Source organism: Peromyscus maniculatus, chromosome 3, assembly GCF_049852395.1.
Source record: "Peromyscus maniculatus bairdii isolate BWxNUB_F1_BW_parent chromosome 3, HU_Pman_BW_mat_3.1, whole genome shotgun sequence".
NCBI lineage: Eukaryota > Metazoa > Chordata > Mammalia > Rodentia > Cricetidae > Peromyscus > Peromyscus maniculatus.
In genome coordinates, this window is record NC_134854.1 from 149,917,202 (window position 1) to 149,933,799 (window position 16,598).

Genomic DNA, 16,598 nt, shown 5'->3' on the forward strand with positions numbered 1-16,598 from the left:
TGAGGTCTTTGGTCCCCTCTGTGAGCCCCCACTTAGCTTGTGCTACTTCTGTCCCACTTTAAGGAAATAAATAAATAATACATCATATGTATGTATGTATGTATGTATGTATGTATGTATGTATGTATGTATGCAGGTAATGCATTACTCTGTGTGTGTGTGTGTGTGTGTGTGTGTATGTGTGTGTATGTGTGTGTACACATGCATATGACAATACAAGGATGTAAGTCAGAAGACAATCTAGGGGAGCTGGTTCTCTCCTTTCACTACGTGGGTCCTGGGGATCAAACTCAGGTCATCACGAGTGACAACAAGTACCTTTGCCCTCTGAGCCGTCTCCCCAGCCCTCTGCCCCCGTTCCAATCAGCGGGGCCCTGAACCTTCATGCTTTCCCAGATCTGATGAGCACTCCCTCAGAGCCAAACCCTGCTACCCCCAACCTTTCCTACGGGCCTACTCCTGCCTGCCCTGCCCTTAGGTCTGTGGGCACATGTACAGCCAGCACCCTGCAAGGCTTCTTTTATACGTTGACTTGTCCCGTATCCTGGATCTGCTGGAAGTCATCAGGAGTTAACTGTAGGAGTGTATGAGGCTCAGCTGCCATTAGATAATCATGGCTGAATGTGTTCCCACTTATGAATAATACTTTATTCAAAGAGAAGCTTTTGATTGTTTCACCCAAAGCTGCACATGGCGTTGGAGTGCGTGGCGGGATCAAGGGCATGTTAACCTTTCAGCTTCTACCCAGTTGAGTCACTCAACAAAAGATGACATGTGAATGCTTGCTGAGCTTCTTTAGCTGAACTGAAGAGCCAGCTGAACTTGACAATGGAGTCTTACGATCTGAGCATTGGCTGTGACCATGTATCCACCATTTCAACCTGTCTGCAGATTGTGATCAGCCTGATAGATTGAGACACTGAGGTCCAGAGAGATTAGGCACCACATTCCCATGATTAGTGCTGACACCCCCCACAGGACATCATCTACCCCTCTCCATAGTACCATAGCAGTGTTGTATTGTATGGGCATAGCACCCCGTGAGTGGTAGGGTCCCTTTTCTGCCTTTAGAGGTGGGCACAAGTTGGGAGCAGGAAAGCCTAGGGAGGTTCAGTGGGACATTGGAAATCCTAGGTCCTCATCCTGACTCTGCTACTGACTGGCTCTGTGACCTCAAGAGGACACAGTCCCCCCTTTGGGCTTTGATTTTTCTTATGTGACAAAGAAAGGATTTGATATGGGTTCCCCACCTGCTTCCAAGGCAAGGTCTCTGCCCAGACTACCCATGACCATTGGCTTCCAACAAACTGGTTCTGCAGGCGAACTTCCCAAGCCCCAGGGCCTTTCCTGGGGGAGATTCAGCCTATTCCTCTCATCCTGAACTGGCTCCTCCATCATCTTTCCTACCCTGGGTGTCTTCCCCATGCTTCAGTGCCCTGTGCTTCCTGGTGGGTCTTTTCTCGGGCTGTTGCATCTCATCCCTGCCTCCTGTGTTACTCCACACAAAGACCGAGGACATCCCAATACAAAGCATCAGACATGAAAGGAAGCAGGGCAGGCACTGGATGCAAACCCAGGACAGTCTGACCTAGCTATCCTTCGAGAGGAAACCAGTGTGCTAACCGTGGTACTGTAATGGCTGTAGGCACACAGGCTGGCTTTCCTGGAGGGTGCTCCAGTGTGGGCTCCGCAAGTCAGGGTTCTGTCATGGGCTCATGGTGACAGAGAAGATGCCTCTTGAGTCCCCAGGCTCATCTCTAAGCCACATGCCTCTCCTGACAGTGGAGTCAAATACACTTCCACTTCCAACCTCAGGCCTGAGATAGAAAACTCACCCATTTGTACTTCCCAGGAGGCCACCACACATTTCAGGAAACTTCCACAGTTTAGGAAGAGGGCAAACTAAAGGTCCTTTCTTGTAGCACACAAGCCCACCAGAGCAGTAGCAGGTTCTCTAGGGCAAGTTCTCTAGCCCAGTGTGCCTTGCCTTGTCCTGTGTGGGCGGGATGAGCAACCATTACACCAGCCACCAAAGTAAGTTCCTTTTAGGAAGAGTCTGTTTCCCAAGGCCACGGCAGCCCAATCCCCACGCAGAGCAGCAGATATGGCTCCACGCAGCAACAAACGCTGGGCCCTTCTTCAGGCTCTCCTGTCACTTGGAGTGACTTCCTGGTCTCCCACACTCCATGAAAACACGATGTATAGAACCCTTGCTTCTGCCCACCTTGTGGAGTCCTGCTCACTCCACTCAGGGCTTTGCCTGCTCCTTAATGAACAGTTGTTTGGACCTGTGGGGATGATAGATACCGACTAATGAGTGTTGTGGAGCCCTGGAGCTGGAAAGACCCTTGGAAATGGTCTATTCACAACCAGCCAGATTGTGAGGGGACAGAGGCCCACAGTCAGAGTGAGTGTCAGGGACCAAATCTCCCCAGCAGCCAGGACTTCAGTGGTCAGCCCGCTACTCCACATGGCTCTATAACCTCCCTGTTTCAATCACGGGCCAGAACCCAAAAGCATGCCCTGATAGAATGCTCTCTGTTCTCTCTTGACTACCAGTGAGGTCCCCACCCCATGTCCTGCAGAGAATCCCTGAAGCACTCTAGAGTCCTCCTGCAAGGCAACTTATGGACATATCTCTGCTTCCCCACCTCCCTGCATGGTAATGGCCTGGCCTGTCTTCACCAGAAAGGCTGATGTCACCTTCTGGGGACCCTTCAGCTTGGCTCTAACCCACACCACCTCCGCAGAACATTCCAGTGACCTGTGATTTCATTACTTCAGCTACCACACCCAATCAGGTTGCAAGTTGAAGGGTATCTCAATGCCATCGTGGAATGTTCCAGCAGAACTTAGAGATCATAAAACCCCAATTTAGTTCCTTCAAACCTCTATCCCCTCAGCACACAAAGAGCTGAATCTCTAAAACTAAGTTGAAATGACATCATCAAGGTCATACCGCTGGGCATTGGCAGGGCCCAGGTCTCCTGGTGCTTAGACCTTTAGACCGCTGGATGGTCCTAAACTCATTTATTCCAGGCCCTTTGGCCCCACATTATTCCACTGCCTCTTGAGCTCTTGTTCTGCTGCCATGGTGTCTGGGTGCCATCACTATCACTCCGTCCTCACCGTGTGTTGTCCTTGTGTTCTCTGTGGATTTGCTTATATGTGTCTCTAGCTGCCTGTCTGATGCTGGACAAAGAAATGCTCTTTGAATCCAGTGGGGCCTCACACCAAGCTCACCACTGCACAGAACACTTCTGTCCAGCCCTCTGTCTACCTCACTCCCTGCAAAATAAAAACCCTGTCCATCCTCTAGCAACCAACCACAAAAGCAGAGGTGGCCTGCTGGAAGCAGCCAAGACAGCCACCCCAGCACCACCCACTTGCCCTTTCCCAGTTTTCTGTCCCAGCAACAGAAAGCTCTGTTCATGGGGCTTCAGGCCCTGTGAGTGGTTTCAGATCTGGCCCTGCTGGTGCAGTATCCATGGTTAGTTGCTCAAAAGTAGTGAGAAGGCAGGAAAGAGGGCATCTCTGAAGCATAGAGTTGGGGTACCCCTCACTCTCATGCTTTTAACCAAGTAGACAACTCACCCCCAGTTCAGCAGCTAGCAGGCATCCTCTGCTTTGATGGGTACCTGCAGCCATGGGCTGCCTGGGGGAAGGAGGTTCCAGGCAGCCTGTGCTCCAGGTAAGGATGCTGGAATGGAGTAGGGAGCCTCATCCTAGCTGCCAGCCAGGGGAGGGAGGAGCCTTGATTGCAGTTTCTCATCTTCTATGGTGTGTGTGTGTGTGTGTGTGTGTGTGTGTGTGTGTGTGTGTGTGTACAGGTGTGCAAATTATAACCCTCATGGGTGTCTTGAGGATACTGAAGGATGGAGGCCTACATGAAAAGAGTGGAAATATAGTAAAAAAAAAAAACATTGTGCTCTTCTCCCCTAGATGAATCCATTCCTGTCTCTGGCCCTGTCTGTGAAGCAAAGGGCCTGGGGTGACCTTTACCACTTCTGCTTCTTCCATAACTGCCGAGTATCTCCTGCTAGTCTCTTGTTCTGCTCCTGTTCCCTGCAGGGCAAGGACTCTTGGGTCTGTGCAAGTGGAAAGGGATGCCTTTGAGTTCTGTAACCAGGAGCCATATATAATAAGGCTTAAAAACATCTTTAAGCATTTTGAACATTCTTACGATCACAGGAGAGAGAAAAGCCTATGAAAGGGGTGTTCAACCCATGACCAGAGGCCATGTGTACCCTATGATAGCTGTGAAAGTGACCCAACACCAAACTAACCTGGTGTGTGTGTGTGTGTGTGTGTGTGTGTAAAACTCAATTGTGGTTCTCAAACATGACCATTGTATAGAATAAGTTATGTCACACAAAATAAAACATAAGTATGTTTGCAAACCACAGTACATACTTCATTGTATTTAATGTGTGACCCAAGACAATTATTCATCGTTTAATGTGGCTGAGAGAAGCCAAAGGTGGGCGAACCCTAAAAGACCCTGCATTGAGATTTTTGCCTCTGAGAGCTGCACATGTCACTGACTTGCTCCTATTTCAGGTAGTCCAGCCTAGGAAGGGTCACATAACTGAAGAGATGATTATGAATGGCCTCATGATGGTTGGAGTCCTAGACCCTACTCAAGGGTGATCACTGCCTTTGTTCCATTCTTCTATCCCTTCTTTATTCCTTCTGCTACATGCCAACCCCTGCTCCTCCTCCATTCCTCTTCCTCCTCTTCAAACTCCTCCTCTACACACCTTTGGATTGTCTGATAGGAATATTAAAGTATGCTTCATCCCCTCAGGTGTTTGGATTTATTAGGGACATTTTGAAAGTAGTTTCACCAAAAGAAGAGAATGAGAGGGGTAAGCTACAGAAGAAGGAAGGCATGGAATACATGTGGTGACAGTCAGGAAGTCATCTACTCATTGCTTGTTGCTTTTGTGCATAGACCCTGACATGACCCCATCCAGTGTCCTAGAGCAGGTGCATGATGGTACAGCAAGGAGCCCGCAGCGAAAATGGGTCAGTGATGTTGTCAAGCCCCAGGGTCTGAAACAGGACCAGAACTCAAGGCTCACGCCTCCCTGTGTGTGCTCACTCCATTTTTCCACACTGTCCCACAAACACAACTCAGGGAAGGTTGCCATGGTTCCAGACAGGGAGGCATTGTCTCCTGACTTGGAACTGAGGGCGCTCATGACTAAGGTGGCTCTCACGGGCCTGTTTCATCTTCCAGGCATCGACTACCGTGTGAAGACGGTCACTGTGGACAATTCGCAGGTGGCTCTGCAGATGTGGGACACTGCTGGGCAGGAGAGGTGAGGTGCTGCATACCCGGGTCCCAGGCCAGGGCTCCCAAGGAAGGTATGCCCCTGACGCTGGCTCTCCCATGACAGGTATCGTTGCGTCGCTCAGCAGTTCTTCAGAAAGGCTGATGGAGTGGTGGTTATGTATGACCTCACAGCCAAGCAATCCTTCCTGTCCATCCGGCAGTGGCTGAGCAGTGTGGAGGTGAGCAGCCACTACCTGGAAGCTCTTGGGTTGGCCAGACTTCCCTCTGCTCCCCGACTCTCCCTTGTGGCCCTCTGTGCATTCACAACTTCATCCCAGGCTCACCTGCCCATCCTGGGCTCTTCCTGCCATTTGGCTCTGATGTCTGACCTCTCCTACCCAAATCTGCCCCTCCCTCGGCATCACTCACCTGGAGCATGCCCCTTGTCACTGCCAATCTGCATGTGTTCCATCACCAAGAACATTGAAGGACAGAATGTAAGCAGATGTAAAGGTGTCTAAGAGAGCAGCTTAATACAAATCATTTCTCAAGATTCCTGTCCCTGAAACACTTATGAATGTGAAGAGCTAAAATTTGAAATGCCATAAGTTGTCTTTTCACTGAACTAATGAAAGTGGCAGATGGCATGGGTAGATCCTATCTGAACTTTGAAATTCATGACATAATTCTTCTCCTTATCCTGTCATTATCATCATCATCATCCTTCTCTTCTCCTCTCCCTCTTCTTCCCTCCTCCCATCAACATCATCACCATCATCTTTCTTTTCTCCTTCTCCTGTCCTTCCTACCTCCTCCCCTTCCCCCCTAATCTACTTTCTTTGTTGTTGGCAGCACCATGAGAAACACTACTGATGATCTAATCCAGTTTTTTTTTTTTTAGACTTTCTGTTCTTGGAACCCTAGAATCGGGCTGAGATTTCCTAGAACGTGGGGCAGGGCAGGGAAAGGTTTAGTGGCCACAGTTCAGGGCCCTACACTGTCATTTCTCCAGTGGTCACAATTCAGGTCCCTACATTCTCCTTTCTCCGTACGATCTGCTCAACTTTTGGCCAGCTTTGTACTTTGGAGGTCTACATACAATGCTGTTAGAGCAGAACTTCCATTTGAAAATAGTCAGTCTAGTACAATCTGGTATAATCCATCACATCTCAAAGTGAAGAAGCTGAGCCTATAACTTCTCCAAATCCATTCATTCTTTCCCCAGCCTCGGACATCCACGCACACATCCACGTTGGGATCTGAGCTGGGAAGTCCTGATGTCTGGTAATTGATGGCAGTGATGGAGGCAAACACGGAACTGTGTTCCCTGCTCTCAGGGGGGTGTCACTAGTCTGTAGGGCTCCCAGAGAATTTGGGATCTCACTAGAGAGGCAGAGATCAGGCTGAATCTGGTGAGCAGGAAGAGAGCTCAGAAGATACCATTGCAGATGAGTATGAGCTTGGCTCTCCACACATCTGTGTGCTGAGCACTGTGTGCCTCTCCCTGGGGGAACGGGGTCATCAGCCCTGTGAGCAGGTGCTTAGGCAGGCACCTCACCTCACAGGAGCCTTGACACCATGGGCTTAGACACCAGGCTGAGCTGGTAAATTGTACATTGCTAACTTGGGATCTTCTAAGTGTGGGTAATTTGTAGTTTGAATCTTGTCTTTTAAAACAAGTTTGACAGAAGGCGCTGATGAACTCGAGAGGAACTCTAATGTGACACACAGGCCTGAGCATCGCGCTCACCTGAACGACACTGAAGGCAGGGCCTTCCTATCAACGGACCAGCCCAGGGCCTGGAAATGACAAAACAAAAAACAAAACAATCAACAAAACAAAACCCAGCTGTCCAGATAGTTTGGATTTTCAGCCTCCATAGTTCCTACCATGAATAAGTACTTCTCAAACTCCTCCATACCTGGGAGCCTCCTGGGGGGTCTCGTTAAAAGGCAGACCCAGTCACAGGTACAAGCATATGAGATTTCAAATTTCTAACAGCTTTTCAGGGAGGCCAGTGCTCTACCCCACTCTCAGAACAGCAAGGCTCTGAGCCATTTTCAAAGCATCTCTGACCCCTGGCCAAGACCTTTCTAAACACGGGTCATATGACCAGCACTCACCGGACCTGAGAGGCTAGACCAGGAAAGGCATCCAGTTCCATGGCTCAGGGTTCAGGAGCCAGTGTAGGAGGCTGTGCCAAATGCTTGACTGTGTGTTGAAGGTGTGGAAAAGGAGCATCATAGACGCAATTATTCCCCCCATTCTTGAAAAGCTAAGTCATTCTGCCTTGGCAACCAGCAATCAGAGGTGTCAGGTGATAGATTAAAACTTGACACCTAATTTGATCTGAGGGGAACTGAAAATAATAAGTACTTTATATTTGTGGAGAACCTTAGTTTTTCAAAGAGCTCAGAGCACTTTGCCAACTCCCTCGCCTGGAGAAGGAGAGGGGGAGCTTTAATAACAGTCTTCAGGACTTGGAGCCTTGTTATTAACTGAATGGTGGCCAGCTGTTCCCAGTGCCCCCACCCCCACCTGAAGTCTGGGAAATGAGGCCTTCAACTGCTGTGTTTGCCATGAATGGGAAAGATGTGGTCTTGGAAGAGGTTGTGTGGGGAGCGGACAGGTGCTCAGGGCAGGAAGTGCAGCTCCCTGGAAAGGCACTTCTCACCCTCACAGCTCAGCCACTTCCTGGCCCTGACTCTTAGGCCAACCATTCACTGAGGGCCAGGACCCTGTATTCCTGTCCCCACCCAGGTTCTACAGTGCGGGGCATTGAACTCCTGGGAGTAGGGGTGGGGGATGACAGAGCAAGAGTGTTCGTGAGAGGACCTGACGGTCCTGCTTGAAGGATGTTCGAGACCTGTCATCTGAGAGAACACCTGGAGAGTTACTCTGGCTCTTACATTGCAGGAAAAATATCCTGAGGAATTGTATGTGAAGAGAAGCTCACTCGGCCCACAGTTTGGTAGGACCGAGGGCATGGTGCCCGCACTGGCTTAGCTCTGGCTAAGGATCCTCTTCGTTATATTGCATCATGGTGGATCTCACCATGGTGGAAGGCAGTGGGGAGACAAAGAAGAGAAGTGGAGGGGCCAGACTTGCTCTCTTTATGACAACTCCCTTATAAGAACTAACCAGGGTCAGGCGGTGGTGGTGCACGCCTTTAATCCAGCACTCAGAAGGCAGAGGCAGACAGATCTCTATGAGTTCGAGGCCAGCCTGGTCTACAGAGAGAATCTCAGGACAGTCAAGGCTACACAGAGAAATCCTGTCTTGGAAAACAAAACAAAAAGAACTAACCAGAGATTCCCAAGGATTACCTCACTGTCTTCCAAGGGTGCGTGCCTCATGACCTAATCCGATCTGCTAGGCCCCATTTCTCCTTCATCACACCGAGAGCAGAGACAGTCCTTGGGGATCAGTCTCACTGAACAGAAGTGTCCTGTGTGAGGAGGCAGGTCTGCCTTCACAGTGCCTTTCCTGCACCCCCCACCCCCAGCTCTCCCCATACCAGCCAGCTCCACGTTGCCTGCAAGCCATGTTCAGAAGAGGCTTGGGCTTGGCCCAGTCACAGTCTGTGATGACTCAACTGTGAGCCATAAGTCCTTCCTGCCAGCTCTGCATCCCCAGCCCACTCACCTTCCCATCACCACTAGGAGAATGGAGCTGACCATTCCAGCCTGGAGAAGAAAGCAGTGGGGCATGAGCATACCGTTAAGACCAGGCACAGACTAGATAGCTGAAGATCCCTGGGACCTGCATCAGGCAGGCAGAGATCAGACCTGCGTCCAGCAGTGCAGGCTGGCATGTTCCCCAAGCCCAGGCTGTACAGTCTCCAACGTCTGTTCTGCTTACTGAACTTCATGCTCAATATTTGTTTTCTTAATCATCCAGGTAGCACCATACTGTAAGGCCTATACATTAAGGAAGTAGAAAATGGATGGAAAAGTGAATCCATGTAGAGCAGCATCTCCGAGCTAAGCAAGCAGCAGCAACAACACACACAGACACACACGCACGCACGCACGCACGCACGCACGCACGCACGCATGTGTGTGCACACATATACACCTCGCTTTGGAGAACAGAGGGAGGAAGCAGCTTGTCCAAAGGCCCCCACGGCTTGTGAGGTGCAGCCAGAACCAGGACCACAGCTCTGTCACCGTATTGTGCTCCCTTCTTCATGTGGCCCGTCCTAAAATCTGCTGAAACATAGGTGCATTTGTCTCTTTTCCAGGCTTCTTGTTCCAGTCTCAAAGCCAACGATCCTTCATCTTCAGAGGTTCTGGCCCACTTCCCTCTCCCTTCCTGGTTGCAAGTGAAATCTCAGCCTGTGATCTTTGTCCTTGGTGACAATGTACAGCAGGGAGCAAAAATAGCAGTTTGATTTTTCCCCCCACATTCCAAGTTGAACTTGAAGTGCTGGCAGTTTAAAACGAACTATACAAATAAATCTTGTTTTGACTCATAGTCCAGGGGGTGGATAAATATGGAAACCCTCAAGATATAATTTTGCAGTCATTTTTTTTCTTAGTATAACGGCATGCTTTAATGTGCTGAGAAAAAAAATTTTCTGGCTCTAGCGAAATAGCAGCATTCTCCCAGCTAAGTGCTTTTTCATGCCTCTAGCAAACAGATATTCACACATACACTTACGAGCATGCGCACACCTGCGCACATGCGGGTACACACACACACACACACACACACACACACACACACACACACACACACACACACACGCTCAACCCAGCAGCTGCACACCCAGGGCTGAGTGACAGTCCTCTGCTCCTAGTTGACAGCTCTTGTTCTGTAAAGTTAGAGATGGATGATCTTAAATTTCAACAGATCTGTCTTCCATCACACTCAAATACAGAGAAAGGCAGCTATGGCAATCAACAGTGTAGAGAGATTTTTCTGTTAGAACATTCTAGAACAGATACTTTTTCTAGAAGCCTAGATCAGAGACTAGTGACTCGGAGCACAGGAAATACTAGAGGACTCATCCAGAGGGAGGATGTCAGCGCTCAGTCTCCTAAGGACAGATTGTGTGCCTGGCCAATGGGCTAAGAGCTATGGGACTGGCCTGTGGTGCATGTTCTGGGATTCTAGAGCATTATTAGCAACAGAGGGTAAGGTAGAGCTGTTCTCCAAAGTCTCCCAGGCTTAGTAGAAGTGCACTTTGCACTTTCAAAAGGAGATGTCGGGCTGGAGGCATAGCTCAGTGGTAGAGTGCCAGTCTTGCATGGGAAAGGCCCTGCATTCAATTTCCAGCACCAAAATAATGATAATGAGAAATGGTGATAATTAAAATAATGATAAATTTAATAGGTATGACATCTAATAGGTAATTAAGTGTCTCTTTGTACCAAGTACTACCAGACAGGCTGAAAACCTAGTTAGAAATAAGGAAGGCATAAACTTTAGGCAGATAGTTCAGGATTCAGGGAGGACCCCAAGGCAGACATCCAAGCCAAGCCTCCCTATCACTCTACAAGTGATGGGCTGGGGTCATGAGGACTGCTACTTGTTACAGTTAGCATACCTTCTGGCCTTGTGTGATCTCATTTATTTTGGAGCTGGGCCTTGTTCTCTGTTTTCAAGGAAGCCCACAGGGGGAAGCGAGTTGTCCAGAGTATTTGCAAAATGGACGAGCGAGCAAAAGCCCGGAATTGGATGCAGCTGGGAGCTTGGCTTATTTTTCTGTTCTTTCTAAATTCTCCCCTTTCTCTGTCTAGGAATAGCTCTCAAAGAAGTTTGTCCTTCTCCCTGAGAGCATGGTGTTGTTTGCTCTGCAGAAGTTACATATCAGGCATGAGACTCAGGCCCCCCCCATCCTAGTCAGACATTCAGTGTCCTTCATTCCCTTTGCAGGAAGTTGCAGCCATGACCTGCTCCACCTACTAATAGAACCTGGGCTGCAGTTCTACGCCAAGATTTTAGGGCTGATGCTCATATTTTCAGAGTTTCCATGTCAAGAAATCCCACAAACCTTAGTCATTCCTCACACATAAGTCTACAAATATATCTTTCTCATGTGCTCTAAACAGCAAGTCTTTTGGCCCAGTTCCCCAAATCCTCCTCTTTCCTTTTATGTGAAAAACTCTTTGCATAAGTATTCTGTTGTCTGCACAGTCACAGGATGGATTGGGACATTCCCATTAACTAACACTTGGCTAATAGGGAGCCACAGAAGTCTATATATGCTATTAGCTGGTTTTTTCACTTTAGAATAATTGAAGGGTGGTACAATTTGCTTTTCAACTACCCATGTGATTTAATTTCCTTTAGTGGGTCAGGAGACAGGAGACATCACTGTGAACATAAATTACTCTCTTCCCAGTGGGTGCCATTTTTAGAGCATTCTATTTAGTAACATACTGAGCCAGCAGCATGTTCCCTCGAAATATGAATCTAGACAAAAAGTTCAGAAAATGATGGGCCCATTACTAAGTGGCCTTCATGGCTCTCGTCTTGTGGCTGAAGGTGCCTCTGTGGTCCTCTGAGACTGTTTAGCAAATGAGAATGACTTCCTCCCACTGAACTGCAGTAAGAAATGAATGTGCAGATTAAGGAGACATGGAGGATTTTATTTCTGAGGTAACTGCATTTAAACTCTAGAACAGGCACTCTGGTCAGACGCACTTCAGCCATCTGCGTAAGATGCCGAGGTAAAGCGGTGAGACTTGGCGAAGCCATAACTCAGGCTTATAAGTGTCTGTTATCCCACAGCTCCTCTACTTAGCAAAACATCTATTTGTTACCAAATTATGATTAAAAGCCCCTAATTAAGTATTTCACAAAGTAAAAACAACAACCTTCTTAGATGTGAACATTACTCTATTTACTTACCATATGACTGTGTGCCCATTGTTCTGCCTCTGGGGTCATACACGGTAGCACCCCCTTTTGCAGATAAGGCAGAGCCCCCAGGATGTGGTTGATCTGCCACAGCCACTACAAGAACAAACACGGTTGTCACCTTGCATGAAGTCATCACTTCTGGACAGAGAAGTGCAGCTGCCATGGCACATGGATCTTCCTTAAGCTGGGCCTTCTTAGGAGTCAAAGCTCCAGTAGTGTGAGTCCTTAGTATCTTCCTCCAGTGAGGCTGACAGCAGCCATTATGGAGCTGACGATGTCTCAGATTTGCCTGTCCCCTCAGGAAGTTCATGTGTCACAGAGGCTCAAGATGCCACCTCTCCTCAAAGCAACCACAGACCAGCTCCATGCTACACTGACTAATGCCTAGGTTTGTTCTGCTCTGTTAGATTGGGTCTGGTCACTTAGCAAAGCTCTCAGTGGTACTGAAAGTCATAGAAAGAACGCACCTTCCCTTAGTGTCCATGCCCCAACCCCCATCCTGCTACCTCCTCCTCAGCACCAGTGGGAAATCAATGTGTTCTATGCTGGAGCCAAAGAGGGTGGTGAAAAGAGAGAGATCACTGCATGGATGGGGAGTGGGGGAGGGGAGAAACAGACAGGTCCCAGCACTGTGCAGAAGCATGGTGAACAGAGACCTTCAGAGGACGTGAGTCTCAGTCTCCATTGCTGGGCTCTCATGGGAACCTGGAGCTTTCCAGGCAGCCCTGTGAGCCTGCTGTCGGCATCATCCAGGGAGGCTTCTCTCAGTGGAGGGATGATCTGTTCTGCAGGAAGCTGTGGGAGACCAAATTCCTGTTCTGCTGCTGGGCAATAAACTTGACAATGAGAAGGAGCGGGAAGTCCCCCGAAGCCTGGGAGAGCAACTTGCCAAGGTAAAAAGCCCACATTTTTCTCTTTCTGGCCAGACAACCCCCCACCCCCACCCCAGTTTTCAGGAATAAGCTCACGAGCCTTGGTGGGAACTTCTGGAAGCCCCGTTGAAGGGAAGAAATTGAACAACTGGGTATCTTATCATCTAGGGGAATGACTCGAGTCCTAAACATGTACAACTACAAAGAGGTGAGGTCATAAGACAGAGCTGTTTAGGGAACACCAGGTAGGAGATTTGTCCTAAACCCTTTTATGTGGAACTGAAATTACAAGTTCTAAGAGAGTGGGAGACTATTCCTTCTAATCTTGCTGGGATACTGGAATCCCACCATCTGCATCTCCACCTTGAGGATGAGAACCTCACCGTCCCCCAGGCAGCAGTGTGGACCACTTTAATGCAGAATGTTTTTGACATAAGAAAAAGCTGAAATCTGAAGAAAAACGCAGGCGAGGTGCTGGAAAGTATCTAAATAAGCATCAGCCTTTGGGATAAGTAGGGACAGTGGAAAGTGGGGGTGCAGAAGGGCTCCCCCAGTGCTCCTTTCTTGCCTCTGGGTTCATGGAACTGTGTACCTGGGAGGAAGGATGCCCAGTGCCCAGTGATTCATGATTCTTGAACTGCTTACTCAAAACAGGACTTAATCTCAGGGCCTGAGATGAGAACAGATAGAATCAAGGGAGAGGATGAGGCAGGCTCTGACGGATGTCTGAGCAGGGTCGCTGAGCATGTCCACAGTTCTGAAATCCAGATGCTTTGATGATAGGAGGGTTTTTTGTTTGTTTGTTTTGATTTTGTATTCCATCTAGAAGGAATTCTGACTAGAACTGCCATGAGGCTATTTATGGACTTTATCTCACTTCTAGTGAATATCCAAATGTCTCATTGAAGAAATATTCATATATTTGATTACAGAGTGCTGTCCTAGACCTACTGAGGGTATTATGTAATATGTAGTATATACTTATTACCTTTCTGAAATTAGAAACTTTGGATTTCCAAATGGATCTAGATAAAAATACTTCAGCTGAAGAATACAGACCTGAATTATTATTATTATTATTATTATCCCATTTTCTTTTATGTTCTCTCTCTTTCATTTTTGAGTCTGTTTTTGTATTGAGACAAAGTTTCATGCATCCCAGGCTGACCTTGAACTCTGGTCTTTCTGCTTCTACCTTCAAGTGCTGGGATTACAGATGTGTGCCAGCCTACTCCATTTATGCAGTGCTGGGGCTCACACTCAGGGCTTCATACAGACTAGGCCAGGACTCTACCAAGTGAGCTGGACCCCCTAATCCACATATTTTTCAAATTTTTAATTAGTAAAAAGTAAATAAACATGGAGACAGGAGCTGAATGATTCATTCCAAGTGTGGCAGTGATAGATAGGGCAAGCAGCTGCAGCTGGAAGGTACATCGTGTGTTCCAGGTCCAAGTTCTGGGCCTGTTTACACCTCCATCCTTAAAGTGGCTTCTCCTAAAGCCTTCTCCAAAGTCAGTATTGGACAGAAAGTGGACAGGAAGATATAAAGCATGTAGGGCACAAGGCCTAGACTGGAGGTGGGTCTCTGGGTGTGGATGAAGAGAGCTGAGTTCAAAGCCTCCTGAGCTAGTCTTCAGAATGTCTCAGTCACCTGGCCCCAGTCACCACAGACACCAACCTCCAAAGGCAGATCATCCAAACCAGAGCTCCGTTCCATTAGCGCTGTTGTTATAAAGTAAGCAACCTCTTAATGGAAGTGACCAATGGACCATAGAACTTAGGTTCACAGCCTGGGCAGCCAGAGCCCCATGACATCTGTCCAAGGTCCACAGAAGAGCAATATCCTATAACAGCAGCTTTAGGGGAGCTCTTCTGTTCATCAGATGCCTGACTTGAACAGACCTGCCACATTGCCTCTCTAGACTCAGTTTCCCTGCCTTGAAAATGGTAACTAAGCGTTATCTACCCTGGTCTTTCTACCTGCTTCAAAGACTGACGTGAACCTGAAGCAAGCAATCACACCGTTGACCGAGCTCCAAGAAAGCACAGGCCCACACCAGGTGGTTGTCATAGCGTTGTTATATCTGCCGATAGCTCCATATAGAACCAGCATCCATTGAAACCAACCGGGTCAGGGGAGGAGCCAAGGCTAGGTAGACAGAGGGCTCTCTTCTCGGCTTCCTCTGGTCCCCACAGTTCCAGTTCCATCCGCATGCCCTCTCTGCTCTGTGATTTCAGGAGAACAATTTGATCTTCTATGAATGCAGCGCCTATTCGGGTCATAACACCAAAGAGTCCCTGCTCCACCTGGCCAGGTAGGAAGGGCACCCAGCGAGTGAAACATACCGCTAAGCCCAGCTGCAGTCAACCCGGCTGATGCCCATCTGCCCTCCCCGTTCAGGCCACACCTGAGCCTCTTTTCCTGTCTTTCTGAGCCCCTAAGTGCAGGCACAACTGGTACTCTATGGGGGAGCTTTGGGAGTCAAAGCTTCTGAAACAGCAGTGAAGGGAAGGATAGCACCCCCGCCTGTCCCTCTACTGCAGTCCCCGACAGTCTCCGAGGCTGCCATCTGCCCAGAAAATGCACCTGCAAACTGCCCCATCAGAAGTCCCCCCTTAGCACTGGCTGACACTGCAATGGGATTGGTGGGGGAGGGGAGGTCAGCTTGGGAACAAGTGGAGCCTACAATATGGGCTCTTGGGTTGCAGAGTGAGGAACCAGAGAGAGCTGGGGCTGTGTAAAGGGGAAGTCAGCAGGACACCCTCGGAAAGGCAGGGACAGTGCTGAAAGGACCGGCCACATAGAAAGACTCGTTCTCCAAGAGCCTGTCTGCGTGAAAAACTAGGAAAATCAAACCACACCAGGGACCTTTTCAACACCCGAGCTTCTGTGCATCCCTCCAGCCAGCAAGTACTGTACGCTGTCCATGTTACACTCAGCACTCATACTGGGGCCTCTGAATAGCTGACTTTGAGTAATCAAGACTCAGGAACAAGTCTTCTATGTATTAGAGAGGCTATGTTAGGGCATATACCAAGGGGGGAAAGTTCTAGACCTTTCTCTGCCATTGACTCACTGACTACATTGGGAATATAAGACAATCAGTCACACCTTCCCTGCCTGCTAACAGGTTGTGAAAATCAAAGGAGACAGAGGAGGCGAGAGGGCCTGGAAAGCACAGAGGAGGCTCTTGCCTGTTATTTTCACCTCTCACCTCCTGTGCTTAACCTGGAGTCGTGGCCACAGGCTCCATCCTGCAGAGCTGACAGCCAGGAATGAACAGATACATGTTTATTACTGTGGCAGCTGTGGAGTCACCAAGATAAAGACACAATTTGGTCCTTAAGCAAATGCATGTGACCCTGAGCAATGGAGTCACATGGAGAGGGATTAGCGCGCTGTCAGGGACAGAGGTTCACCAAGATGGTCAAGGGTGGCTTCCCTGGGGAGGTGTCACGAAGGTCTCTGTCCTCACAACTATAGTTATACATCTGTGTTGTCAGGGAAGACTTTAAACACTGGTGCTCAGGGGAGGGCTGCTGGTCCCCGGGGCCAGCCACCAGCCTGGTGACA

General features: G+C 48.8%; 1 protein-coding gene across 5 annotated transcripts in view; it reads left to right on the top strand.

Moving 5' to 3' along the window:
• Cracr2a (calcium release activated channel regulator 2A) overlaps positions 1 to 16,598 on the top strand; it is a 111,223-nt gene that overhangs the window by 93,668 nt on the left and 957 nt on the right. For all 5 annotated transcript variants that reach the window (XM_076568030.1, XM_076568029.1, XM_076568031.1 and 2 more), the window contains 4 exons: positions 5,243 to 5,324; positions 5,403 to 5,517; positions 12,941 to 13,042; positions 15,263 to 15,339. In XM_076568030.1, the coding sequence (XP_076424145.1) occupies positions 5,243 to 5,324; positions 5,403 to 5,517; positions 12,941 to 13,042; positions 15,263 to 15,339 (376 nt within the window). The remainder of the gene's footprint in view (positions 1 to 5,242; positions 5,325 to 5,402; positions 5,518 to 12,940; positions 13,043 to 15,262; positions 15,340 to 16,598) is intronic.